General features: G+C 26.0%; 3 protein-coding genes across 3 annotated transcripts; 1 reads left to right on the top strand and 2 right to left on the bottom strand.

Annotated features, from left to right (window-relative positions):
• Positions 1-642: 642 nt before the first annotated feature.
• LOC145840926 (serine--tRNA ligase, cytoplasmic-like) lies at positions 643-7,621 on the bottom strand. Its single transcript, XM_082948282.1, has 10 exons — positions 7,479-7,621; positions 6,850-6,998; positions 5,903-6,061; positions 5,639-5,783; positions 3,420-3,574; positions 3,051-3,272; positions 2,716-2,799; positions 2,092-2,289; positions 1,529-1,682; positions 643-1,079 (listed from the first exon to the last, which is right to left on the bottom strand). Exons 1-10 carry the CDS (start codon positions 7,603-7,605, stop codon positions 970-972), a joined length of 1,503 nt encoding a protein of 500 aa, XP_082804408.1. The 5' UTR covers positions 7,606-7,621; the 3' UTR covers positions 643-969.
• Positions 7,622-10,132: 2,511 nt separating this feature from the next.
• On the bottom strand, positions 10,133-11,329 carry LOC145840540 (elongator complex protein 4-like). The gene has a single exon (XM_082947833.1). The coding sequence runs from the start codon at positions 11,314-11,316 to the stop codon at positions 10,204-10,206; it is 1,113 nt and encodes a 370-aa protein (XP_082803959.1). The 5' UTR covers positions 11,317-11,329; the 3' UTR covers positions 10,133-10,203.
• A 14,916-nt stretch (positions 11,330-26,245) lies between these two features.
• LOC145840582 (ATP synthase subunit C lysine N-methyltransferase-like) lies at positions 26,246-26,927 on the top strand. Its single transcript, XM_082947885.1, has one exon. It carries the CDS (start codon positions 26,265-26,267, stop codon positions 26,892-26,894), a length of 630 nt encoding a protein of 209 aa, XP_082804011.1. The 5' UTR covers positions 26,246-26,264; the 3' UTR covers positions 26,895-26,927.
• Positions 26,928-26,947: the final 20 nt, after the last annotated feature.

The following is a 26,947-nucleotide window of genomic DNA, read 5'->3' as shown; positions in this document are numbered from 1 at the left end:
AATAATTTAACAACATTAAAAAGGTACATTTAAATGTGCTTTTTAAATAAATAAAAATAATGATGACCTTTTTTATTTTCTTTATAATAGATTTTTTGTCAAGACAAAATTTAAATACTTAACATGTAAAACTTCTTTAAAGTTCCAGGTTTTAAAGTGATTTTCATTAAAATTCCAGGGTTTTTTAGCCTAAACTATCAATATCCAGGTTTTTTAGTGATTTTCATTAAAATTCCAGGGTTTTTTTAGCCTAAACTATCAATTTCCAGATTTTTTGGTAACCCTGGACAAAAAAGCTAGCCTGAGATGATAAAAAATACGATAAGTACTTACACCACATTAACTTTTATCCGCCTTGTTTTTCGAAAATATTTATTTTATTTAGTAAGGACAAAAAAAATGAGAGAGAACAGTGTAAACAAAATTTAATACTTAATTTATAAAAATCTATTGAAACACTAATAGTAACTAAAACATTTAAATTGCAGAAGAGAGATATAGTTTTTTAGTATATAACTAGATTTCAAAGTCATAAAACTAGCCTGATATTTAATTTAAAAAACAAAACTAGCCTGAGTTTTTCTAAAAATATTACAAGACTGAGCTAGTATATGTAAAATTTAGTGTAATTATAAACTATACTACCACATCTGCTAAATCTTTATTTTAATACTAAAACGATGTTATAAATAAATAAATACTTTACTATGAAAAATATTAGCTAAACTAATCATCTATAATGTCACATAAAAATGTGAAAAGTGTTAATTAAAATATTTCACCACCTTTAATTTTTTTTCTAACTATAAAATGTTAATGTAAATTAATTTTTATTTTAATGTGATTTTAAGCAATGTTAAACTGTATAAAGTACTTGAAGGTTAATTAAATTCATAATTTCTTTAAAGACTTACAACATAGATTTCAAGTTTTAATAAAATTTTATAAAAAAAAACTGTTTCCTCCTATTTAAATTTTCATGTTTTTAACTCCGTCCGAAACGTCTTTCTTTGGCTTCTTGCTGACAACTTCCTTATCTATTGGTGCCTCTTTCACAAATGGAATGAATTCTTTCCATTCTGTTAGTATTTTATTGATGTTTTGTTTAAATTTTTAAGATTATTAAACAATTAATAAAAAAAACTGAAAAAATTGGTGATATTCAAAATCTTATTTGTTAAACAAATAGCCTAAAACTAAGTATTTATAAAAAAAAATTTAAAGTACGTTTTTAACTGGAAATCATGTCGTGAGCCATTTATTTTTGCTTTGAGAGCCGCAGTTTGCAGACCCCTGAGATAAAGCAATTCAAATAAAATCAGTTTCTTTTTTATTTTATAATATATAAACTACTAAAACATATTTACTACTTTGAGGGCAACTAAAGCACATGTAAACAAATTAAATTGTTAACTTACGTTTTATTTCAATTGCTTGACAGTAATTTAAAAAGTCATCAAAAACCAGAAATTTATTTTTAATTCACAAATGTAGCAAAATATGTTAATATGATAAGCGCATTACTCACCGTCGCTCATGTAAGGGCTGAGCACCTCCGGGACACGGATGCCTCCTTTGGCGTGCTCGTCAACCGGCTCATTGACCTGGTTGTTTTCGAGGATGGCGCAGATGACGCGGGTTGTGGCGCACATGGTCGCGTTCAACATGTGGACGAATTCCACCTGAGGAAAGTTGTGATTGGTTGTTTGAACTATCACTTTGCACGTGATCATCAACAATTTCGTTTCAACTTAATTTTGTAAACAAATTTATATCAAAGGAAAAAAAAACTGCTGGAATAATTAACAATGACTTCTTGTAATTTTTGGTTTTGTGATTTTTTTTTTTTTTAATGACAATTAAAAAAAGTTTATAATTAAATGTGTTTCTCTATGTTTGAGATAAAACAAATATTATTATATTTTTATTTAAGTCAAAATTATTTATACAATCATAAATTATTTGTTTTTAGTAACAACAAAAGTAAGATACAATTTGAGGGTTTTAATCAACATTTATATTTTCAAACTTTCTTAACGACACAATGTAATAATTAGCTTACTTAAAATCAAGCACAAAACTAAAACTAACTTTTTCCTGCATCTTTTTAGTCATACCGAAGCGCACCTTGAGCCTTCTCGCTTGGTAGTCGGTGCAGTTCGAGCAGCTGACCAGTTCCCTGAACGCCTTGCTTCCCGGAAACCACGCTTCCAAATCGAACTTTTTAGCGGCGGCGTCGTTCAAAGCGCACCCGGCTATGTTAACTATTTGGTATGGAATGTTCAAGGCCTGTGGAAAACTATCGTGTTCAGTTTTTAAATTCTCTTGCGGCGTGTAAACAACTGAAATTTTCGTGCCAGCGTAATTATTAGTAAATCGATTGTTATACACTTATAAATATATTGTTTTTAACATATAGCTTTTGATAACCAACTAGCTGTTTTACTGCAACTTTGAAATAATATTAACAACTACTTGCAGAAAAGCAGAAGAAATTAAACTAAAATAATTAACATCTTAGCTTTATGCATTATCATATCAGCAGAAATATTTAGATAAATTTTATTTATGCTTAAAACTTTAATTAAATTTAATTTACTACATTGTTCAAGTTAAAAATAGTATTACTTTTAAGGTAAGCAATACAGCTGACTGTATTATTTATTTGAGTTATTTCATAAAACGTATGAACTTTTTAAAATATGTATAAATTACCTTGCAAAAATCTTCAGCATTGTTGATGAGTTTTTCGAATTCGTCCCAGGATGATTGAGGTGAACAATACACAAATTGTTCCACCTAGAAAATTGTATGTTTTCTTCATAAGTAGTAAAATTAATTAAAAATTGACTTTATTTTCAGTAAAGAAGCAGTACTAAGCTTTTTATTAACAAAATTTATATTAACACAACTTTTAATTTCGGTGCCAACTCTTTTTTTAAGCCATTTTGTAAAATTTTAAGGTATGTATTTGTAAACTACACTCTTTCCAGAATCTAGAGAGTAGTGAATTTATACTGATTCGTTTTTTCACTCAAACGATGACGAACCTTGTCGAACTGGTGAACGCGGAAAATTCCTCTCGTGTCCCTGCCGTGAGATCCCACCTCCTGCCTGAAGCAAGTTGAAACGCCGGCGTACTTGATGGGGAGCTCGTCTTTCGACAGCCACTTGTTGCGGTGCTTGGCCGCCAGCGGCTGCTCGCTCGTCGCAATCAGGTACTTCTCCGACGTCGACTTGTCCTCCGATCGCTCGCTCGATTTTCCAGTCACCTGAGGTTGAATTTTTATTTGTCCGTTTTTATCATGTTAACTTCATACAAACAATTAAGATTTTGAAATTCCGGCAAATTTATTTATAATTTATTTAAATCTTTCAAGTATTATTATTTATATTAAATTTCTACTTTATTATTAAACCTTGTACAATTCTTCATCGAATTGACTGAGCTGGGCAACTTGCTGCATGACGTCCTTTTTCATAACAAAAGGAGTTTTCGAACCTTTGAATCCCCTTTTCTTCAGCATCTGAAGCGCGAAAATTTTTAGCGCATTTTCCAGCTCAAGAAGAGGACCTGAGATTGAATTTTTTTATCTTTAAATAATGATAACTACTAAATTAATAAAACGGTTTAACTAACTATATATAAAATAATAAAGTTTGTTAACTGATTTAGCTTTTTATTCTAAAATGTAATCAAATGTTTTTGAAATAATATTTTTTTTAACTATTTGTATACAGGTCACAGCTTTTTATTCTAAAATGTAATCAAATGTTTTTGAAATAATATTTTTTTTTAACTATTTATATACAGGTCACCTCTCGCTAATCTACGCAATCGTTTGGTTACGCAGTTCCGTTTAATTATGCATTTTAGAATTCTCAAAAAATAATAAATTGAAAAACTTTTAAGATTGTCAATTTATTGTTTGTATTTCGTTTGAAAAAATATTTAATTTTTATATATAATTTGTATATTTAAATTGTTCAAAATTCTAACTTGTTTTCAAATTTTTTTAAAATTCAGGTATTATAAGTTTTTATTTTACAAGATTCCAGGTTTTTTGGAAACGCAAATGATAGGAACATTCCGAGAAAATTTCAAGTAATTATTTAGAAAAATACAAGACATATATTTTTTTTCAAATTGTGGTTTTCGCCACTTTAGTTTCTGCCTTCCATAAGGAAATTATTGAACTCTCTATGGCTTTGCTGTTTTAATATTTTATTATTTTTGGTTTAATATTTTAGGTGTTCTAAGCCCCCCATTACACCTTTAAATTAAACAAGGTACAGACGAGGTCTTTCTCTAATACTATGCAAGACAAGTTTCATCTTTGATGGGCAAGGAACCAAGTAGAAAAAGTTCTTTGTATACTTATAAACAATTTTGATTAAAAAAGTTTTCACATGTATGTACAACTTGTTAAAAATTATTTTTTTGATCAAAAAAAAAAAGAGTTTAAGTCTCCAAACTGTATTTAACCAAAGACATTATAGCATTTTAGAAAAAAATCAAATATAGAAGCTCTCATTTAGTAACGTTCTCCGTATAGTTACGCACTTTTGCTGCGAATACAATAAGCGTGGGTTCGCGAGAGATGACTGTATTAGACTTTAAATAAGTTACTTTTTGTATTAAACCAAATATATACCTAATTTTAAATGAAAAAATTTAAACTTGTGCAATTAATTTGGTTTATCACATAACAAAAAATTTGTTTATACCAGCAATTCTCAAACTTTATTTTAGGGGGTAATTTTTCTTGATTACAAGTTGTGGAAATTAATGTTAATTAATTGTATTTTTAATTTAAAAGTTATTATTTATCTGTTTTTTTAAGTTAAATGAACTCTTTAATTTCATACATTTTCTCTATAATTAACAAGCTTAAATTCAAAAAAATATTTTTTTTAACTAATAAAAATCTATTTTGTCGGTGGTAAATTTGGTAATTACCTTCCATAAAAGGGTAAATTATAAAAAAAAAAGTAAAGAACCGCTGGTTTAGATTAATAACAAAAAAACTAATAAAAAGTCTTGTGAAAACTAAACCAGATGACCACAAATTGTAGATGCGTTCATTGTTTGGTTTAATTTAAACGTATTGAATTTTAAATAAGAATTACATGCTTATTTCTACTCAACTCTACTTGTTGTTTTTTTTTTTGTTTAAAATAAACTACATACTAAAAACTATAAAATTTCTTAATTTTAAATTTGCAACATTGTACAATAAACACTATAATAACAAATCAAGTATCTTATTCAAGAGTCTATAAAGTAAAAATATAACTACTAATTTAATCGGAAATGCTAAACTTCCTAATATTAAGTTAACTACAATCTTATTAAAATACAGCTCTCAAATCTTATGTTTTAAGAGGGCATAACTGTTTATTTATTACGAGTTAACTATAATCACCAACTTTTACCTGATTGAATAATTTTAACTCATTTAGAATTACTTAATATATATTTCGCTATTTAAACATAGCACAAAAACAAAAAACAGTAAGTTTGATAACTAAATAAATCAAAACATTTATACAACATTTTCTTTATTGAGATTGACATAGTAAAAATATTTATTGCAAAGTATTTTAAACTATAGGACAAACAATAAAGACTACAAACCTTCAAGATAATATTCGCGGTTTCCAGCAACATCGGAGCCTGCTTCCATGTCAACTCCATCTACCATGGCAACCAAGTCAACATGTGAGTATTTATGAGTGACATCAGTATTTCCAACAGTGCGCTCAGTTATGTTTGCAGTCTCCTGTTACAATAAATTTATTTTAAGTGCTGTAGTAAAGTTTTAGTAGAATTCACCTGAGAAACATAAAATATTTGTTTGGAAGATAAGTAGTAAAGTATTAAAAGTGCATAATTCAAAACCTCATCATCTCCAATAGCAACAGTATCATGAAGCAGATTTCCAACTTGCTTCCATAAATTATCTCTTTGGTCTTTGAATTCATTCATTTCTTTATCAGTTTGGGCTTCAAGTCGCTTTACTTCCTCTACAACACTCTTCAGTTGAGGTATGGTAAGTGTCTTTAAATAATTTTGGTTAGAAATAAGTTAGAAAAACTTTTACTTATAGTACTTGTATCTTCTAATAAAACATAATATTTTTCAGTTTGTAAGATAATATAATTGAAAGCTGTTAGTTTAACTTATACTAAGAATAGTTAGGCAAATGTAGATTAATTGAATAGTACTTAAAATTTTTGTGTAAAAACTGACAAACAATGTGCTAGACATAGAACTGGGTAATAAGGCATTTATTAATACAACAACGGTAGTGTTTTCAGCTAAAAAAGTTTTACACTTGGCAAATACCACAAAAACAACCTGTGCAAAAATTCAGATGATTTAAAGAAACTTTCACCTTGGCGAAATTCGATTTTCTGAAAACCACCCTAATTCTAACTGTGTGGGACTCGAAAAATACAACCTTAGAGATTTCAGCTATAATTCTTTTTATATGTTGGAATTATCACATAAATACATTGTGCACAATTTAAGACGATTTAAAGAAAGTTTTATGGTGGCACTTTTTGATTTTATAAAGTTTTTTTTTGTAAGTTTTCTTAAATTTCCAGTTTTTTTTTTTTTTAAATCAGAAAGGTTTTCAGAAAAATCGAATTCCGCCAAGGTGAAAGTTTTTTCAAATCATCTGATATTTTGCACAGGGTGTTTTTGTGGTATTTGCGAAGTGTAAAAAAAATCAAGTTAAAAACTAAAGGTAGCCGCGTTTATAAGCACTTTACTGGGTAAAAGCTTGTTTAGACTTTATTTTTTATGAAAGATACTAATTACTTTAGTAAACCAAAACTAACAGCTAATTTATCAGCATCCAAATTTCTCACATCTAAACCTTCAGGCAACTCACTAACTCCATCTTTTGGTTCCTTGGCTTTCATTTTCTTGCCAATTTCCTTTGATGTTTTGTTTTTGGCCTTTTTCAGCTCATCAAGTGCAAACCTTGCTGTATTTACAAACTACTTTTAAAATTTTGAAATAAGTTATAAAAAATAAATTCAAATTTTTAAGAAACTATTACATTGAATAAAGGCCTAGTTTCTAACAGGGAGTTATAGTTAACCATTTTTAATGCTATAATAAAAATATACAAATTCATCAGTTACTGAATAAGTCATTTTAAAAACACTTGAACAGCATAATCATGAAAAATCATGACAACAAGTTATAAAAAAACATGAAATGTCCAACCACTGTCAAAATTTTATATATTTAATTAGTAACTTAACGAAGTAAAACTCTTTTTAAACATGTATGTACAATGAACATTTAGTAAAAAAGTAAAATTTATTTTATTTTTGCTTTAAACTGAGCTTAACAAAATAAAACTTTATGTTTCAATTTTTTATGACTTAGTTATAAAGAGTTTTTCTATGGATTCAAAATAAAGAAAATTTTATTTTCGTTTAAATTTAAAAAAGCTAACAGTTTCTCCAAGCCTTGTCAGCATCAACTACATTTTGAACGATTCTAGCATCTTTCCTTCGTTTTTCCTGGTTATCTTTCAACTCCTGAAGCCTAGTAGGCTCTCTTACCATTTCAATATCTAACATTTTTGCTATATTTTTACAACCTAAAACTTTTTTATTTAATCTTCACGTTGACAAAAACAATGTTACAAACCAAAAACAAAACTATCAAATTAATTTATTCCAAAGATCTCAACAACAAAATATTTAACAAAAAATAGTTTTAAAAGAATCAACTACATAACTATAGTGTTAGGAACAGGGTTGCCACTCGTTTTTTCAAAAACTTTTCCAGGTTTTTCAAATTTCTTCCAGGTTTTTAACATTTTTGGATCTATTTTTAGTTTAAAGTTAAATTAAGTTTAATTTAAGGTAAGAAACTGTGTAAAATAGTGTAATAAGATTGAAAGGGTACTTTAAAGCTACTTAAAACGTGTTTTTTAATAAAAAAAATTTTGGTGATGACAAAAATTTTTTATCTATATGATAAATTTTTTGAGTCAAACTGAAATTTTACTACTGAACATGTTAAAATTCTTAAAAATTCCAGGTTTTTCCAGGTTATTTTTGCCTAAATTGTCAAATTCCAGGTTTTTCCAGGATTCCAGGTAAAGTGGCAACCCTGTAGGAATAACAAATGTTAAAATAAATAACCAGTGATAAAAATTTTTAAGCGCTATTCTAATTAAACTGTAAGAAAACTTAAACACCTAAAATTTTATTTAATAATTAAGTACTTGAACATTTTGTATAACCTAGTAGATCATAGAAAACAAAAATTAAAATTCTTAGGAGTTGCTTTATATAACAACTTTATATTTTTTGTACAACAAAAAAAAACTGTAGATAAATTATTATTGAATTTAAAAATTAATCACCTAAAATTCTTTGCATTACTAAATAAATAAACAGAAAGCGTAATTCAAGCTATAAAATATCAAAGTATGACTTAATGAAAAAGTTAATCTTGATTTATACAGCGATATTAGAGTTATATTTCTAAGACATTATTCAACTTCATACTATAGCTAAACAAAAAAGTTTACTTTGATACTAAAGCTGTGAAATTCATAAGAATCTCAGTGTTCAATAGAAAGCAGATAGGATTGTTATTTTTTTCAGCAAGAAGTTGATTTTAGTCGAAGCACTAACTTTGGTTTTGCCAAAATGTTTTGTAATAAATATTGAAATATTAATATTTAACTTCATTTACAAACTTTGTACAAGCTTACATATTTGGTAGTTATTCATGATTGTGTTTTCAATATTTTTCACCAGATTTATATTAAAAATAAATACTTACCAATGTAAATAATATTTTAATTCAAAAACAAACACATAAAATAATTAAACGTACAGTACGAGTAGGTATATATTTTCTTTTATTTAAAACATAACATACAATTTTTATAAAAACACAAAAGTTTATTTCAAACTATTTCAATTCATTTGAAATATCTAATATGTAAACTTTTAATTTTGCCTGTATATTACTGTTCTGATGTCTAACTTCGAACTTATAGGAGGTACACTAATGTATCAAATGGATAGAAAACTAAAATTTGAGCAAAATGTTGTAAAACAATACAATTTATTTAAAATATAAGACTATTTAGACAAAATAGTTCTTTTTATTTCATTAATCAAAATGTTCAAAACTTCAAAGAAACTCAGGTAGTTAGGTATAAAATAATCTATTATCAGGGTGGCCACTGGTTTTTGAAAAATTTTCTTCCAGGTCTTTTTAAGTACACTTACTTGAGCCTATTTTTAACTTTATAAGTTAAGTTTAAGGTTAAAAATGTTTTAAGTGGTATACCAACATTGAAAAGATAGTGTTAAGCTTCTTAACTTTATATGTGTTTTTATTAAAAAACTTTTGATGATGAAAAAAACTTTAAACTATATGATAAACTAATCTTTTCAAATTGAAATTTTACTACTGACATGTAAAAAATGTTTAAAACTCCAGGTTTTTCAAGGTTTTTACCCTTAATTGTCAAATTTCAGGTTTTTCCAGGATTCCAGGTTGAGTGACCACCATGAGTAATACAACTTAATCAATTTGCTAACTTTCGCTAATACCAATTAAACCTCTTTAAATAAATAGATAGATAAAAAATAGTTAAGCAGGTTTTAACAAATTACTGCTTAAACTTAATATTAACTAAACTTAGTAATTCAAATACACTATTATTTTAATAGAAAATCTTACAACTACTTATATCAAAAACTATATGTAACTATAAAATGTAAGATTGAAAAAAGAAGCAAAAAGGATACATCACTTCTTATTTTAAGTTTTGTACATAATTAGATTAAATATAATTTATATACATTTAAAGTCATTAACAAAGACCAATGAATCATATACAAATGTTTAAACTTTATTGAAAACTAAATTTCAGCCATAGTATTTTATTAAATGCGGATTTATATTTTCAAGAATTATGTAAGAAATAGAAACTAACTATACCAAGATTTCTAAAGTAATTTACCTATTATGAAAGCAAAAAATTATCTTTTAGCAGCTTTTTTGTGATACTTATCAAGAAATAAAAAATAAACAGTTAAAGAGTAGAGTAAAAAACTTTTTATCTAGTGCTTTTATAAGCTATTTTTAAACTTTATTACAAAACACTTTAGCTATTAAGCAAAAAAGACAATACATTGAAAAAACTTTCAAAAGTCTAATTTAGAATTAAAACCTCCTCCACAAGGTGAACTTTTGATGATGTTAACTTCCTCTGTTCCTTGTCTGCTTGCATTTTCACCAATATCAGGGGGAAGATGCAGATATTCTATAACAAACTTAGTTCTTTTCAACTCAAATGCTAAATCAAGTGTTTGTGGTACATACGGAACCAAAGAATTTAGGCAAGGTAGTTTTTTTATTTTAAACAACCCATGATATTGTTTGAATAAAGGATTTTTCTTTTCACCAGCAAAAGACTTGAGCTTTACAGCACAATCAGCCATGTGTCTAAATTGTGCCATATTCTTTTCAGTGTAAAGGTTACAAGGGATACTTACCACGCAGACTGTCATACTTTTTCGAATAAGTCCACGTAACCAAAGTAGGAATCTAGATATATATTTTACTCCCTTACTGTTGTTAGCACACCAAAAAGGTGAACCAAATGATGGAATAACAATTCTACAAACTTTAAGCTCATTGACATCTTTTAACTTTTCAGGTACTGTATATATTTTCTGCTGTATTTTATTTTTAAGGGAGGTTAAAGCAAACTTGAAAATATCTTCCTCATCCCAACATGATGGTACAAAATCCTCAACAATAATCTCAGAACAATCACATTCATCTATCTTCATTGATTCCATCTTTTTTGTTATATCATAGTAATGACCTTGCTTTGATACATTACTAATGGTCTTTTGTATAGTAGAAGGATCTTTATATCTAAATGCAATTTTCATGTCATCATTTAATTTTTTCACTGGCACATTTATATCCTTAGGAATAAGCTTAGGAAGCTCATTTAAAAGACTTTCATTTGTAGAAACTTCCTTAACAACACATAAACCATGCTTGCAAGCAACGCCCTCAGCTAGAAAGTACTTCATCATTAATTTTGAAAACCTATTGTTTAAGTCTTCTTCAATAAGTAGAACACTTCCTATTGGAATACCACCACCAAGCACATTGTCCAAAGATGGTATTCCAGTTGATGTGAGCAGTAAATTGTTATTATGAAGTGAAGGGTAAGTACCAGATGGTGGAAAGTTTTGTTTTTTGTTTGCTTTTTTTACAACTGATATTGATTTTCTGCTCATTTTAATATTTATATTTTATGCTATAGGTGGTTTTGTTAAATATTATGATTTAAATCAAAACTAATTTAATTTTTATTACCATTAGTTTTTTTAACATAAAGTCAATAAAAATTTAACCTGTGTAAATGATGATACTTTTCAAGGTTTAAACTCTTTTAGCATTCTAATTTTTTTTTAATATTAATGCATAGGAGGAGGTAAATCACTTTTTTCACAATTTAATCTTATTTTAGAGTTTATTGAACGACAAAAATACGCTCAAAATATTTGGTCCTTGGACCTGGTGCACAAAAAACCTTTCCTTTATCAAGTTGCACACCACAGATACCTTTTAACGTCTTTTGAGGACTTAAAAAGTGTTAACTAAACTATTCTAAATATTGCATGGAATATTTCCTTAAGGGCATAGGGGGGAGTAAACACCCTTTTTTGGTTTTTGATCTTATTTTATATAGTTTCTACTAAGCTACAAAATGCATTTTACAGATTTATAAATTTCAAAATAATTTTTGAGATATAGCCGGTCAAAGTCGGAGGCAACAATAGGTTCCTTATGGGAGTTGCAAACTAAAATGGCAAAAATAGACTAATTCACTAAAAATCTATCTTCTCCTACGCAGGGTTGCCACTCAATTTTTCAAAAATTTTTCCAGGTTTTCCAAATTTCTTCCAGGTTTTTAAAAGTACACATTTTTGGGTCTATTTTTAATTTTAAGCTAAAATCTATGTAAGAAACTGTGTTTAATGGTATAAAAACATTGAAAAAATACTGTTATATTACTTTAAATGTGTTTTTTAATCAAAACATTTTTGATGATGACAAAAAAAAATTATTTATATGATAGATTTTTTGTGTCTAATTGAAATTTTACTACTGAAAATGTTAAAATTATTTAAAATTCCAGGTTTTTCCAGGTTATTTTTGCCTAAATTGTCAAATTCCAGGTTTTTCCAGGTTTCCAGGTAAAGTGGCAACCCTGCCTACGTTTTTGAGGTAACTACCTCAAATATTTAGGAAATGTTCCTTGATATATTTAGAAAATTCTGTCCAAAAGAATTTTTTTTAATTAAAAAATAAAAATTTTATATAAAAAATAAACAAAAAAACAGTTTTTTTTAGTATTTTTCTTAAAAATTTTTATTTTTTTAATCTTTTAAAATTTCTTTCCAACAGAATTTTTTAAATATTGCAAGGAACATTTCCTAAAATTTGAGGTAGTTATCTCAAAAAACGTAGGAGGAGATAGATTTTTAATGATTTCTAGTTAATTGCTGTTTTAGTTTGCGCCTCCCATAAGGATCTTATTGTTGCCTCGACTTTGACCGGCTGTATCTCAAGATTTATTTTGAATTTTATAAATCTGTAAAAAGCATCTTGTACCTTAGTAAAAACTATACAACATAAGATCAAAAACCAAAAAAGGGTGTTTACTCCCCCTTATGCCCTTTAAGTTTAGTCTTTAAAACTTCATAATAATAAAATAACAACAATAAATAGCTTAAGTCATCAAAACAAACCTGAGTCAGCCGATTTCACTCTTAGAAGTTGTCAATAGTTATCAACACATATTTAAACACAGGGTTGCCACTTGTTTTTCCAAATTTTATTAGGTTTTCCAAATTTCTTCCAGGTTTTTAAAAGTACACATTTTTGGGTCTATTTTTATTTTCAAGTTAGTTTCTATTAAAGATACTGTGTTAAATAGTATAAAAATATTGAAAAGATATTTTTAAGTTACTTTAAATGTGTTTTTTAATAAAAAAAAATTTTAATGATGACAAAAAATCTTAATTATATGATTTATTTTTTGTGTCAAGTCAAAAATTTACAAGTGAAAATTTTAAAATTATTAAAAATTCCAGGTTTTTTGATACAAATTCCAGGTTTTATTCAACATTTTCTCAAATTCCAGGTTTTTTCAGGTTATTTTAGCCTAAATTGTCAAATTCCAGATTTTTCAAGGTTTTTCCAGGTTTCCAGGTAAAGTGGCAACCCTGTTAAACATGATTACCATTCTTTGAGCCATAAAACTATCCTTAGTGACCTAAAATTGTGAGTCATCCTAATCTTTTAATGAACACTTACAATTTCAATTAACTTTTCAAAATCAATGAAAATTTAGTTTTTTTTTAATTAGTTGTAAAACAACATATTATGGACCTGAGGCAAAAAAAATCTCATTCAAGATCTAGCAAATAAACTGGACTGAGTTTCTCAATAAAACAGACAACTATCAAATTAGTATAAAAAATTGCTTTAGTCATAATGAGTACTTTGAAAAAATTCAAAATAGCTTGAGTTATCTTAAAATTTTCAAAAATTTTGACTGTCCTGAGCAGAGACGTCAAAATTTGGTAATTACCTAGGATGATGTTGCACCAATATCAGACTGAAAATATATTATACTCAATATCTTTTATAAATGTAATTATATGCTAAAAATCAATGTTTAAGCCTCATAAGCTTAATATAAAAATATAATTAGTTTTAAACAAGGTACAGCAATATATAGAAAGAATTAAATTTATTTATTATAGACTAAAATATCTAATTGACTTTATTTTACAATATTGTAATCAATATAAATTGTTGTATTTTTATAATTGCTTTATATTGTCAAATAAAAGCAATTAAATATTTAAGTTTTATTAGTTTATGATAAATAAGTTTAATTTAATTATGTATTTATAAAATACAAACTTTTAGCAGAAAAATATGGTAAAAAAAAGACATCAAATATAGTTATACTTTCAGTTTGATATTGGTGCAACATCATCCCAAAATTCTTACCTAAAATTAATTACCCAAAATTCTTAGAGATGTATTGTAAATTGAGCAGTAAAGCATATAAACATTTGTTTTATATAGGTAATATCTTCACACAGTAAATAAAAAAAAAACCTTTTCACAAGTATAATCTGAGTTGTCCTGAGGAAATAGCAACCCTGAAACTAGTCTAAATCCTTTAAATTTAGTTTAACTTATTTAGGCTGGCTTCAGTTAAAGACACTTTGTAAATTTTATGTCATTGTAGTCCAGAGTTTCTTAAAGAGAGCACCTTTCTGGGAGAATTTAGAAAGTTTAGGGCAACTACTAGTATAAGGGACAGTTTTAAAGTTTTAGGTAATCATACACATTTTCATTTTAGCTTGATGTATGACCCTAAGTGAAATTTCAAGAAAATTTTCCAAATCATCAATATTAGGAGTTATAAAAATAAGGAATTTATTAAAACAAATTATGAAATAATTCTTGGGATACATTATTATATTTTAATTTTTAACACTGCTTCTGCCTGCATTATCACTGCTTTAGCCAATGGCTGATTAATTTTTTTTTACTGATGAAATATTAAAACTTGTAAAAAAAGTCCAAAATGGAGTTTAAAAAAACACGGTCTAATTATAAAGCATGGTTGCCAAAATGTCATCATCATACTTGTCAGAAATATAAATTACTAATTGTAGCTGTTTACTCAATCATGTTTCATTTTCTTAAGAATTAAGCTCAGTATTCTCCTAAAAAATTTATAGAAAACTTCAAAACTAAATGCTTTTTTGCAACTGTAGATTATAGACCATAGCTAATAGTTAGATATAAACTAATTAAGTTAATCTAAGTTAGAGTCTCTGACTACTTTTAAAACATCAACGCTTAATACTAGCAACCCTGATGTTTATTTCTTTATACTGACAACCTGGGTAATTTGTAAAAAGAGATAGCAGTTAAACATATAGTAAACAATATACATCACTAAGCACAACAAAACCTATTTACAGGTTATATATCTAAAAGTAGTGAAATTTTAAGATTTACTGTAACAGACTGTAACTTATATTATGTTTCATAAAATTTCTTTTAATGTATATAGTTTTGAGTATAATATTTTAGTTTTAAGTTTATAGGAAATATGACATATCCAGATTTAGAATAATCCATCATTGCAATAGTGTGTTTGATCTCGTGAAGTTGGAGGCTATCTCTATATTTTTGGAGAAACCAGAACTGTGTAAACAGAAGGAATTTGATTACAAAGTGTCTTTATTTAGTTAAATTATCTATTTTTTATCCGTTAGTAGTATTTGAGTTTAATTATTTATTACTTTACACTGATTATTTATTGTGCTTATTACTTTGTTAGTTTTAACTTTTTGTGTTTTTGTTTAAAAACTTGTTCATAGTTTTAAATTTGTTCTACTGTTAAGTTCTGACGAAAAGTAGTGTAATACGTATAAACTATCACAGAAAAAACTTGAGAGAGTGTTTTATTTATTTGTTTTTGCATTAATATGAATTAGCTGATAATGTTTGAAGTATAATATTTTCATCTATTTTTTAACGTAAGCCTAAATATTTGTTTTTCTTTGTTTTGTTTAAAAGTTTTTTTTTTGTTACTGACATAACATTTCTAATTTGAAACTTCTGGTACACTTTATTTTTCATTGCATTTACGTGTACATTGTATTTATGCTTTAATTAATTATTAGAAAACTATAAATAAATTTTTTATGATCTAATTAAGAAACTTTTATTATAATAAAAATGCTTTAAAATTATTTTCATTTAATTTGCAAACATAACATAAAAATTATATTTCTGTTATCAAAATTTCAACTAGTTTAATAAGCTTCTATTAAACCGGTTTGGACTGCATAATTCTAAAAATAAAGAGTTCTGAGTACTGAATAAAGACCTTTTAATCCATAATGTTATGCTTTAATAACTGTGTGGCAACTTTTTTCATAAAAATCTAGTAACAATTCTTCTTTCTATGCTGTGGTACTGTACTGACTGAGTTTAAATAGATTTTTAGAGATTATAGGTTTCCACTAGAGTAGTTCTAGACATTGTTAACGTAAACAAATAATGTCATTAATATATAAGTATAAAAACTATTGTTTTAAAACTATTAAACTTTTATTTTTAAACTAAGTTAAGTTAAAAATAAGTTAAAAGTTTGTTATACTTTTAAATCAAAAAACTTTTGAAAAGATTAATAGATTAATAGTTTTTTGTCTTAAAACATATTATTTCACAAAAACTCGTTTTGTCAAACATGAATATAAATTGAAAACTAATTTTATCGAACCTGAAAATGGCATATATCAACTAAAAATAGTGCAATAAAAGCACAGAGTAGAATTAAATATCTAAAATCAACTTATGAAAAAGCTCAAAATGCTAAAAAAAAGGGAACAGTAATTTTTTTTTTTTTATTAAAACTTAAATTATAAAAAAAAAATCAAAAAGTATTGAAATACGTCAAATAAAATAAGACTTAACCTTTAGAATATTTTACAACACAAAGTATTAAAAAGACAGTCTTAAAAAACTTTAAAAATCTTTTACAAACGACAAAAGCAGTATAACGTTAATTTTTTTTTTTTTTCATAAATAATTTTGCTTTAAATTTATTAGTAAATAACTAATATAGTAGTCAACTATTTTTCTCAAATTAATTATTAACTATAAAAAAATAAACTAATTATTAATGAATAAATTCACTCGTTGTTTTAAATTAAAAAATATTTTTGAAAAAAAAGAGTTTTTTTTAATTTTCAAAATTTGTATATATTCATATAACATTTTGAACTGTTTTAGCTGAATTATGTTTAAGCTAAATATATATTAAAAAACTAGTAATTCTGAAAAAGTTACAAATAAGTTGTTAGTTTTGTTTACACGTAATTATCAAAGGTTGTTGGTCAAAGATAAAAGTTGTTTTTGAAAATTTATTTTTTAGACTGGAAATTTTTTAACAAATACTCTGGGTGTCATTTATATTTATATACAGAACTAATTATATTTAAATTTTACTGGTTAATTTTGTATTTTAACCTTACATTATTTTCAAAATAACTACATAAGTTTTAGACTTGAAGCTTAAAAATTTAGTATCTTTATATAATCATAACAAATAAAATTAACAATATTTTATATTTAAAAAAGCCTTATTTTTTATAATTAAGCAAACGATCGTAATGAGTCTGTAGATTTTAAAAGTATTTGGGATTTTTTTTATTCTTTTATGATACAAAAGTAGTGTATAATAGTAAACATGAAAAAGAAAAATGTACAAACTTATAAAAGATGGCAACATGGAGCTGATACCATGAAAGATGAATTGTTCATTGTAGGGGAAACGCAAATAAAAACATAGACAAATTTGATCGAAAAACAAGAACGTTCAAAACATTAATTCTCTAGCAGGGGTCGGCAGGCAGTTGGTGCTTGCGGGCCAAAATTCAAGTTCCCAAAATCTTCGCGGGCCGCAGTTTTAGTTTTAGTGACACTTTAATATTATTTTAGTTTTAGCTTTAGTTACTCTACAGAAAATGTTTACTTTTAATTACTTTAATATTTATAAGTTACTTTTAGCTACACATAGTTTAAGTTTAAATTATAAATATTTATTAGAATAAATTTACATTGACTAATATACTTAAGTTTTGATAAAGTACTAACTTTCTTAAACACTTAATTAGCTAAACTTAATGTTTTTTTATTTTACTTACAACCTAAGTATCTATAATAACCGAGCTTGAAAAACATTTTTGGGACACTTTTATACATTTTTTATACTATGAAACACTTTTTCATATTTTAAAAGTATTTACATTTGAAAACAACTCTTTGCGTCTAAAATTTTTCGTTTTCAGTTTTTTTAAAAACCAGTAATTAGCTAATTAAATAAAACTAATACCTATTTGTTTTATAGAAAATCTTAAACATAATTAATGGTCAAATACTTTAATAAAATACATTATTAATAATTAATTAGCTTTTTTCATGGTTGCCACTTTAAAAGCAAAAAATGTCCGAGTTATATCAAACCAGCTTAAATTTATTAAAGTTAAAAAAGTTAAAAATTTGCTGTTAATCAAGGTCAAATACCTAATTAAAATATCATCGTTAAAAAAATAGCACAAAATTTGAAAAGACAAGAAAAAAACAATTAGTGAGCTACACATAAAAATATTCTGAGATTTCGAAGATTTATTCAAAGTGTTTGAAATAGATGCTTAAAACACACTTGAGTTGTTAAAAAATATCTTTAATAGTTATAAAACAGTCTGAGTTTTTAAATTAGCTTGTGTGTTTGTCAACGCTGTTTAAAATAAAGTTCAAAAAATAAATAAATAATAAAGTTTATTAACAGTAAGTTAAAAATATAGCAAATATATCATAATAAGTCAGCTTGAATGGACAATTAAGTTACTTAAATATTTCTAACAAAAATATAAAGTTTTATTAAGCCATTAGTGAAGTAGAAAAAACTTATTAAGCATTATAGCAATCTTTATCTGCAATAAAATATTGTATTTAAAAGAGTAAATGTGAAATATAAGACAAGCTACAAGAATTAAAAAACGTTAGTTAGGAGTTTTTGGAGAAACAAAAAAAAAACTGCAAAAGTCAGTTCCAACAAAGCACATGATCATTTTCAGTAACTACAGACTGATCAGTAAAATTTTAAAGCCAAATTTTAAAGTAGAAAAATTAACTACTAAAAATTAGTTATTCTTTAGAATTTTAAATATTTTTAAAGAATTTGTGTTGGCGGTAGCAAAATATTTTTTTTATTTCTTCAATAACAACAATAAGTCGTGTTTAGGAAATGTCTTAAGATTATAAGCTGCATAAATAAAATTAGGACTTTAATAAATTTTTTAAGATGAGAGTACTGATACAACAAAAATTGTTCATTTAATTCTAGATTCTACTAGAATACCTACATTCTACTAGAGGTGTTTTTATTAACTTTGACATTTTAGAAAATTTTATAGGTTTAGTTCAATGCAAAGCACAACAATAGGCTAAGACATTTTATAAGCAAAGATGCGATGCAGCAATATAAAGTTTTTTAAATTTTAATGTTTTGCTTCTATTATCACTATAAAATAAAATTAAATTGCATAACAATATTTAAAAATACGGTTAAGCTACTTTAAATGTGTTTTTTAATAAAAAAATATTTTTATGGTAGATTTTATGTGTCAAAACGAAAATTCACTACTTTACATGTATAAAACGTTCAAAATTCAAGGTTTTTTTTTTAATTCTCAAATTCAAGGTTTTTCTAGTATTTTTAAAGCATAAATTGTAAAATTCAAAGCTTTCCGGATTTCAAGTTTTTTAACAACACTGATTGTTCACACCTACGTGTATACAATTAATTAAATAATATTTCAAATTAAATCAAAGCTGCAAGATTTTAAATTTTAACATATATTATAATGAAAACAAACACTGTATATCGAACAAAACATACACCATTAGTTTAATTTGCCACTTTTTAAAGCAAAAAAGCCAGCTTGAGTGACAAAAAACTAGTCTGATTTTTAGTATACAAAAGGCTATTAAATCCAAAACTTAAGAAATAATAAATTGGCATGAAATTTGACGTCTTCAAATAGTCATAGTCTGAATGTTTTGCAATGTTTGGTTGTTTAATTGCTTGAATTTGAACTATTTTGATTAAAAATGTACAAACTTAATAAATTTACCATACCCAAATCTAGCTTGTATTAAATAGCTATTTCCAAAAAACAGCAACTGTGCATATCAGTATGCAACGCATAAAAAATAACTTAATTTGCAAAAAAAAAGTTGTTTGTAAAATGAAAATATACACCAGACAAAAACTGTTTTAATTTATGTCTTATATATTTTTTATAATGTGGTTGTACACAATTAGATATTACATGTGGGACAACTATCTTAGAAAGTTATGCATATACTAAACTTAATCTTCCTTAGTTATTTAATAAAAATCGGTTTAAAATATATGCATCTTTGTACATTGGTGTGCATAGGAATTTATTTAAAGTGCACAGAAAATTTCTAAAAAATCTAAACGTGTCAAAACAAAAATAAAATAAACTTAATTTCTTATTAATATGTAATTTTAACTGTTTTTATGCTGTCTAAAATATAATACTTAGTAAAAAACATCTAAAAAATTAACTTATGAATAAAAAACTTATAAAAAATATCTAAACTGTAAATAAATGACATCGTAGTTAATTTGCTGTTCATTACTTTCGTACAAAGTGGAAAACATTTGCATGTACTTAATTTACTAAATACGTGTTATATAAGTAACTTACTAAAACCAAGCACTCTTAACACTGATTCTCCAGATAATAACTTGCTGTTGTGAGAAGTAAGTTGTTATAAAACTGAGATAAAATCCTGATGGAATGCTAATCTGTCTTTTTCACATTTTTAAGCTAAAGTAGTAAAGTCTTTTAGTTCTTTTAAAATGTTATACAGGAACTAAAACAAGATAAAACAATTAAACCAAAAAACAAAAAAAAAATCTTAAAATATATTTGTGCTTAGCGGGCCACATTTACATGCTCGCGGGCCGCAAGATTTTCTTTCGAGGGCCGCATTTCATTCAAAAAAGTTACGTGCTTGCGGGCCGCAGATTTATCCTTCGAGGGCCGCATTTGGCCCGCGGGCCGCAGTTTGCCGACCCCTGCTCTAGAGGAATATCGCGAAATGCTAAGAGTTTGCCAATTTGATGGTAAAAACTTTATTTTGCTGATAGTATTTATGATGAAGTGGTTTTAAACACTAGCTATATGTAAGACACAACTACAAATACTTTTAAACGTGTAGGAGATCTAAAGACTAAAAGATACGGCCATTTTATAGTTGGTATTATAAAAAATGGAGACATTTGTGTTATGGGGTCTAGATTAATTTAGTCAATCTTTAAAAACGTATGAAAAGTTTTATTGAAAGACACAAACTTAGGAACTTTTTACTACAAAATTGAAAGTTAAAAAATTTCTTACTAAAGCTGTCGCACACAAAAAGCTTATATACATTTTTGGTGGCTTACAAAAGGCATAAATGGTTACAGATTCTATTGTAAACATCAATATAAGAACTGGCGAAGTAGAAATGATTCAAATAAAACTTCGAGTAAAAAGGTTTAATTTTGTTATTGCAAAAGTGGAAAACTTTACCTATTTTAATGGGAGGTATGATTGAAAACTTAACATACACTTCACAAATTCAACTAAAGTGCTTAATCCTAAATTTAAAGCAGTTAAAGAAGGCAAAATGATGCCATTCACTGGTATATATTTTACTGCCAACGTATTATAGGTTGTAAGAGGTGTAGTTTTCTAAAACTGCAAAAAATTCTATATTTAAACGAAAAAACATCACAAAGTTTATCTTAAACCTAATTAAAGCACTAAATAACAACTATATAAACTTTGATTTTTCATTAGTTCGGTTTTTTATTCTAATAGTTTTATAGTACAATAAAAAAAAATTATTCATTTTATAATATTGCTTCAGTTTTGTATCAAAAAACTACTTGTTTGAATCCTCTAAGTCAGAATTAGGTTTTGTTCAATCTAGCGGTTGTAAATGCTATTGAATTAGACCGTTAATAATTTTTAAATTACTGTAATATTTGAAAGAGCGCAAATTTTATAAGCGTTAAATTTAAATAAACTTTAGTTGAAACCGCTCTGCTTTAAAACAAAATTTACGTTTGGCCAAAAACTTTTACAAATTACATGCTTACTATAAAGTTTTTATTTATTTTTCATTTTTTAGAAGTAGCACAGGTTTAAAGTATTTTTTAAAGTCTATTTAAACTTCTACATAAGTTTTTTTTTAAGATCGCTCTGTAAATGTTTTTTTTCTTTTGAATTGTTTGAAAGATATAAGCATTTTTAAGTGCAAAAGAATATAAGTAATAGAAGCTGGTAGATTTAAAAAACTTTTACTTATGAATGTTACTTTTTTTTCAACTCACAGTTAAAAAAGACATTACTGACTAATTACAGCAGTATAAAAGTAATGTAAAAACACATGCTTATATTTAATTTATATATATGAAAACTTTAAGAGAAATTTATATTATAAAAAGCATTATCTAAGCATAGATAGTTCTTCCATTCCTCATTTTTAACATTACTTACAAAGTAAATTACAAGTTTAATAAGACACAAAATAAGAAAATGCCTTTTAGTTTCAATCTTAATTTTATTGATTACCAAAACTTTGTATTAATTTAATTAAAAAATATATTCTTACTTTAATTAGATAAACTTAATTTATACTATAAGATTTTCTAAACTTACTCGATTATTTGTCAAAAATGAATAAAATGCAAAGAATGTTTTAAAGATTGTTAAAACTTAAATTTATTATGACGTAATTCTACATATTTATAAAAAGACAACTGTTTAAACTTAATATAAATTCGAAAGTAAAGTAACAGATTAAAACTATTTTTCAATATGCGGTTACTTGTGTGTTTATTTTGGTTATTCTTTTTCGGTTAGCACATAGTCCTGGACAAGACATTAAATTGTAACTATTGTGGTGTATGACTCGGTAACCGAAATGTTTTTTCGTACACCAGATCCTTAGATCAAAATTTAAGTGCTTTTTTCGTCGTTAAACAAACTAAATCTAAGCTAGAAAGTTCACCACGAGCAAACTTTGAAACTATTTTCAATTTTTGAACTTTTGTCACGAGATGTATTTATGGAAGTTATCGAAGATAGCACTACTTTTGTCTTTTTCTTCATTATCACTGATTCTACAAAACATTCGACGCGATTTCTCTCTTATGCAGGGGCGTGTCTAGGCTTTTTTAAGTGGGATACATCGGATTTTTTTCAATAATAAGCTGCATTTTAAAGCAATCTTAACTAAAACACTTAAGATAATCAAGAAATAGTTTATTATTTTAGATAGAATTTTTAATTGTTGTGAAAAAATATAAAACAAATGCGAAATCATTTGGAGTGGCCTTTTTACTTTATTAGAAGTTCTACTTTAAAGAGTAAGTTTTAAATGGATAAGTATTTAATCTATTTATCTGATAAAGGCATTATGATAACCAAACTTACTATGTAAAAAAATACTTATTTTATTTTAAATCATTATTTAAATTTTAATAACTTATTTAAACAAAATTTCATCTATTGACAGTTTTTTGTTATAACTATAATTTCAATTCTTGGATTTAAATGTATTCTTTTAATTAAGTTATTAAGCTTCAAATATTATAATTAATGCTCAAAGTTGGAAAGTGATTATAAAAAAATATTTTAGCAGTAAACGTTTCTATTAAATTTAAAGTAATTTTAAATTATTAAGAATAGAAAATTTAAGTTAACTGCCATTTTAGTAAATGTTTAAATGATACTGTATAACTTTAATTGTCAAATAGTTGAAAAGACATGGTCATTTTTTAGTGAACTATGCAAATCAAAACTTAAAAAGCTAAAATCAAATTAATATGAAAGTTTGCTTTTAAAGAGTATGTGCGGGAATTTGTTTTAATTTTAAATTAGTTTTCATTATTAGGAGATTAAAGTTTACTTAACATATTTTCCTTTTAGAAGTAAATAACTCAAGTTAAACTTCAGTAATTGACATTAAACTATTTTGATATAAAATTGCGGTTTCTAGGGGAGTAGGCTCGTAAAAGATTTTATATAATTGTGACATCACAGTATATTTTTAGCTAAAAATCTGTTACAGCTTACCAGGCTTGCCAGACTGCTAATGAGTTGCTATACCAACTGATTATGAACGCTTTTTAAGGGTTCTCTAAAGCAGTAGTTTTTTAAGGTTGTAGACTACTACTTGTAGTTTATTCTATTTATATTTTTAGTAATTTATGTAGTTTTGTTGGAATGACAAATGGCATGCGTGTCAGCTGTGTACATAAAAGCTGTGTAGTAAGATAGCAATGAAACTCTAGTGGTTTTTTATGTTTGTGAATCAGACATTTACTATTTAACAAATTGCTGAAAAGTCAAAAGCAGATATATTAAAAATTTGTAGAAAATTTCTCAATCAGAGTTTTTAGTAATCTATCTTAGCGTATTTTTTAGAGGTTGCACAGGCTCCAGGAAACCAGTCAAAACACGCCTCTGCTTTTAAGAAGATAAATAAAGTGTTTTTAAACTTCAAAACATTTTTGAACACATCAAATTCCCTTCAGAGTCGGAAGTTTTGAAAGTGAAATAATTGTATCCAAGTCAGCTAGCGCATTTCTAAAACAACCACAATAAAATTTTAAAAGAATTTTAACTAGTTTTTAATTACAATGGCTATTGAATAAAGTAAAAAAAAATCTACTTACAAAGGCTAATAGTTTTTTTTTCAACTCCGCTTGTCTACACCAAAAATGATTAGTGAAAAAGCATACTTTTTACGAATTAACAAGTCTTCTCTAACTTAGTTTGTTTAATTTTAAATGTATCTTAAATATATAGAACTCAGTTATCATTAGTTTTAGTTATAATCTTAACAATTTAGCACGCGAAGTTCTTATATTTTGTTAAAAGTATCTACTTTGCATTGGTTACAGTTTAGGGTTAATTATTACAGTTGAAGCACAAAGTTATAATACATTTAAAAAGATACTTTGTATACAAAATCACTATTAAATATTTTTATATCAAACATTTAACAAACAGTCACCTGGTTGACTGTTTAAAAAATGATAACATGTGATATGATTGACTGAAGTTTTTAAGTCTTCACATTAAATATAGCTTTAATTTTGTATGACTGAAGACTGCAATAATTTAAGTACTTTAGCCTGAAAAAGTTTTATTTCATTAAAGTTTAAAATCTAGAAGTTACTTTAAAAGCTAAAATTTTAATATCTGTGCATAGTACAATGTAAAATTATTATTTTGTCTAAAATAATATTATTTTCAAACTGACTTGAAAGAAAAAAATTAAAATTAAAAAAAAAGGTACTCAAAGAGTTTGTTTTACCTAGATCTTAAGAAAGCAGATTTGTAAAATTTTCACAAAAAAAGCTAAATTTTTGAAAAAAATTAAATAAAAACCTGAATGTTTAACAGTTTTAATTTTAAGATTGTTGAAAATGTAGGAACACTTCACTTAATTTTTTCTGTCTAAATGAAAATATAATTTAGAGTTTAATAGTTATTCATATTTTTGATGTATAGATAAATTAGTGTAAATGGTTTAATTTGTACTAATGCTGTTCTTTTTTATTTACAGACAAAATAACTATTTTATTGTTTCTTTTAAAAACTGTTTTAAAAAATAACCCTGCTTCTCATGCAAACATTTTTAGAGAATTAGAAATATATATTTTGCTATATTTTATTTAGCGTAAATATTGTACATAACTTTTGAGAACTTGCTAATTTCTTGAAACATTTAAAAATTATAAAAACATAAAGGTTTTTCTTAAACAATTTTATCAGACATAAATAAAACTTCAATATCTATATTCTTTAGTGATGTAAAAAAGCTTAAGTTTTTATTAGAAATACTCAAATTAGTTTTATCACTTATATCATTTTCAGAACTTAAAAAATTAATAAAACTAAACCAAAAACTTTTTTTACATATTAACAGAAATTTATCAACTAGACTAGACCAATTCACTGCACTGATATTACTAAAAGTTTATTAAGAAAATTATTGATTATTTGTTTAGGGTTGCTTAATAACTGAAGATAGGTTAAAGTAAATACATTTATTATTATCATGTTGTTTGCACCTTCCAACTTGGAGCTATTAAACTCTTTAAGTTTAATAATTTTGTTCTTAAAACATTTTTTTAATGTGAAGCTCTTAAGAGTATTCAAAAACTAGAATAAAAATATACTAAAGAAATTTTTGAATAGAAAGACCCTTACCCCTATGGCCTTTATATGTATTCTGTGATTCCAAGTTAGTAAGTTTTAAAAATTCTGAGATCCACTCCTGTAGCAAAAATTTTACTTTTACTTGAAAGAAGTAAAATAATATATAATTTTAGTTTTTATTATTTTACAATACAGGCTAAATTTTTCTTTCCAACATATTAATACTTTTTTAGTTAATTAACTAAAAAAGAAGAGTCTTCTTTTAAACAACTAAGTTAATTTTTATTCTACAGCAGTAAATTAACTTATAAGTATCTTAAATGGAAAAAGTAAACTCTTCCGAAGTTTTAATAGTAAACAGTGAAATAAATGTACAAAATGAAAAAAGTAAATTTGGGTTAGCACTGCTTGGCACAGTTGCAGCATCAGCAGTTGCCCTTGTCGCCATAACAACTCCCTTTGTCGTCCCAGCATTCAGAAAAGTCTGCCTACCTTTTGTTCCAGCCACACCTAAGCAAATCAAAAATATTCTATCTGCCCTGCAAAACAAACACTCTGTGATTAAAGTGGCTGAAATTGGAAGTGGGGACGGAAGAGTTGCAATTGAGATTGCCAAAAGCACTAGAAGCAAAGTAGTTGGGTTAGAACTAAACCCTTGGCTGGTTTGGTACAGTAGATACAAGTCATTTAGTCAAGGAATCAACAGAAAAACTTGTAAGTTTTTGATAGCTGATTTGTGGAAAATAAACTACAGTTCTTATGACAGAGTTGTTGTGTTTGCAGTGCAAGAAATGATGAAAGACCTTCAAACAAAATTAGTTAAGGAAATGAAACCAGGTAGTGAAATTGTTGCATGTAGATTCAATTTGCCTGACCTGGAACCAAAAGAAGTAATTGGTGAGGGAATAGACACTGTGTGGGTTTATGAAGTAAAAGACAATAAAAAGTGAATAAAAAATATTGAACAAAGCACTTTTTATAAAAAATTTATTTAACTTTAGCT

Source organism: Thalia democratica, chromosome 7 (assembly GCF_965202585.1).
Source record: "Thalia democratica chromosome 7, ktThaDemo2.hap1.1, whole genome shotgun sequence".
NCBI lineage: Eukaryota > Metazoa > Chordata > Thaliacea > Salpida > Salpidae > Thalia > Thalia democratica.
This window is presented reverse-complemented; position numbering and strand designations above follow the sequence as displayed.